Raw genomic sequence first — 2622 nt, 5'->3', positions numbered from 1 at the left:
CCTCTGCTCCAGGCCCAGCAGCCCCAGCTCTCGCAGCCTCTCCTCACAGCACGGGGGCTCCGGGCCCGGCAGCACCCTGGGGGCCCTGGGCTGGGCTCTGCCCGCTGGGCCCAGGTCTCTCTGTGCTGGGGGCCCAGGACTGGACCCAGTACTCCAGGTGCAGCCTCACCGGTGCTGAGTAGAAGGGCCATAAGACAAACCAGATAAAATGGAGGATGTGGATGTTACCACTCAGCACACACCACAGTTTGCTGGCTGCAGCTGCTGATGACCCAGAATGCCTGACGGGCATATGGCTTAAGAATAAAACTAATTTAGGAATAAAGCAAGCATGGTTGACCCTCTCCCTTTCTTCCATGCCCTCAGAAGTGTGACAAGGCCTCTCACTTTTGTTGTATCCTTCAACATGATGTTTCACAGAAAGCGAATTCAATTAAGTATAAAGGCAAATAATTAAAAATAAAAGTAATTGAACAATTAAACAAAACAACAACTACAGCAACAACAGATTTATAATATCCAAAAGTGTGTGGATCTGTTACAGCTCCTTTGATGTGAAATGCCACCAATGGCAGAGTTGGACTGTGACATTACAGCATTGCTCCCTCAAGTACAGCTCCAATACATGCAGAAGCTTTCTCATGGGTGCTGAAGAAAAAATGTTGGACTTCTACAGGGTGGAAGATCTCTTACAGTCTAATTTGGTTTAATATCTGACCCTTTGACCCAATAAAGCAACCCAGATGGAGAACTGCATTGCAGGTGTGAGTCCTGACTTGCTAATGGTTATGCTGTGCTGAAAACCTTGGGGTTTGGTGGTGTGAAGTTCAGTGCTACTGCCTGTGTGGATTGAAGAGGAGTCTTCAGAGCTGTCTGAAGCCAGCTGTCTCCACACTGCTTAGTAGGGGCAGAGTTTGAGGATGAGCTGGTTGTGCCCTGGCACCAGGCTCATGCTGGAAGAAGAACCAAGTTATTAGCAGTATGGAAATTCTCCCTGTGGCTTTTTCAGAGAAAGCAGACTGGCATTTTTCTTTCCTCTAGCCTCCTACAGGTAACATAACATTCACTTTGGTTATGTTTTATATCATCTCTGTCTGAAACCTGAAGCCGTTTGGTGCACCAGGGACCAAATAATATAGAATGCCCATGGGCTTCAAAGATGAAGGAGGCAGGACAGGACACTCCTTTGAAACTAAATTTCCTAGGGGTTCAGAGGCTAATCCAGCATCAGCTCCATGGAACTGTGTGCTGCCTGAGCAGCAAATATTCTGTTTAATTCCACAAGGCTCTGTTTTTGGTTATCAGCCAAATGCCCAGGAATTAGAGTGTTGATTTTTTTGGTTGGTTGTTTTTTTTTTTTATTATTATTTCTACTTTTTGGAGGACATAAGAAGCAGGAGGAGGTGTCTTTCTGCATGCCAAAGAGAAAGAAAAGCCTAGTAAATCTATTTGTACTTGCATGAGCATTGCACTGGAGGAATTCATCTTACCATTTGCAGCATTTCAGCTTCCCACCACGGCAGGTCCCAATGTCAACCAGAGAACCAGAGCATGCAATAAAAGAGCAGGAGCCACGGTTTTGCCGGCATGCTAAGGTGTCAGCAGCTTCTTGGCTGTAAGCTGCAAAAAATTCAAGGGAAAATTCATGTTCATTTGTCAAGGCAGAGGATAAGGAGAGTTGCAGCATCAATTTAACCAGGCCTGCTCTTGGTCTAAGCAATTCTACATCCCTTCTCTGAGTAGACTGGCATTTGCTGGTCTAGGAAAGTAAGTACAAATTTGAGTCTACTGCAAACAGTGGAGAAAGATTAAACTTCTCTGAAGACCCCATAACAGTCTGGAATGATGCATGTGCTCGAAACCCATTTAATGCACATGGACAATAGAGTTCAGGCAAAGCACCACAGTCTCAACTACTTTTTTTTTCTTTCCCCAAAATAGAGGCCTACTAGTCTAGAACACACACTGACAAGGTGCAGGTGTGAATGTGAGAAGAGAAAGCTCCCACATTGCAGCGTGAAATGCATTGTTACATCTTAAGTATCAGCCTACAGAGCTGCCTGAATACACAGGAGGACCATCTTTTTGCTATCATGCCGTCAGACAACTGGACACAGGATGGATAAGGCTAGAAAGAGACCACCAGCAAGACTATCAAGGACCTTGACTCAATAGGTTAAAGGTTAGGGCTACAACTAGGGAAGGGGACTTATAGTATGTCAGTCGGAGCCCAAGAGCAGAGAGGTTAGGACTTCTCTGCACATTAGCCTCCATCTCACATATTTTCTGTCTTACCTGGAGCAGCCTGGAAGATGAAGAAGAGAAGAGCGACAAGGAAGAAAAGGATTCTCATGATTGCCAGCTAGTGATAGTCTTTGCAGGCGTGAAGATACCTGAAGATGGACGGAAGCTGATGAATGAGGCAGAAGATGGTTACTCCCCGTACTTATAAAGGCTCTGGGACTGAGCAGTGCAGACAATTAGGGGGTGGAGGAGTGGTTGTCTGTAGAACAGAGAGTTCATTGCCCTATCACTATAGAGATTGGTGATGTATGAAGATGTTGCAACCCGACACATTCGAAGATGCCTGACCTGAATGATGACCAAACCATGTTAGCTGAC

The 2622-nt window shown here is 45.7% G+C and overlaps 1 protein-coding gene across 1 annotated transcript; it reads right to left on the bottom strand.

Moving 5' to 3' along the window:
- Positions 1–898: 898 nt before the first annotated feature.
- LOC126913222 (gallinacin-9-like) lies at positions 899–2353 on the bottom strand. The gene is made up of 3 exons (XM_050709444.1): positions 2296–2353; positions 1491–1620; positions 899–953 (listed from the first exon to the last, which is right to left on the bottom strand). Exons 1-3 carry the CDS (start codon positions 2351–2353, stop codon positions 899–901), a joined length of 243 nt encoding a protein of 80 aa, XP_050565401.1.
- Between the last annotated feature and the right edge of the window lie 269 nt (positions 2354–2622).

This window comes from Cygnus atratus, chromosome 3 (genome assembly GCF_013377495.2).
Source record: "Cygnus atratus isolate AKBS03 ecotype Queensland, Australia chromosome 3, CAtr_DNAZoo_HiC_assembly, whole genome shotgun sequence".
In the NCBI taxonomy this organism is placed as follows: domain Eukaryota; kingdom Metazoa; phylum Chordata; class Aves; order Anseriformes; family Anatidae; genus Cygnus; species Cygnus atratus.
The sequence above is the reverse complement of the archived record's forward strand: the minus strand, read 5'-3'. Positions and strand labels throughout refer to the sequence as shown.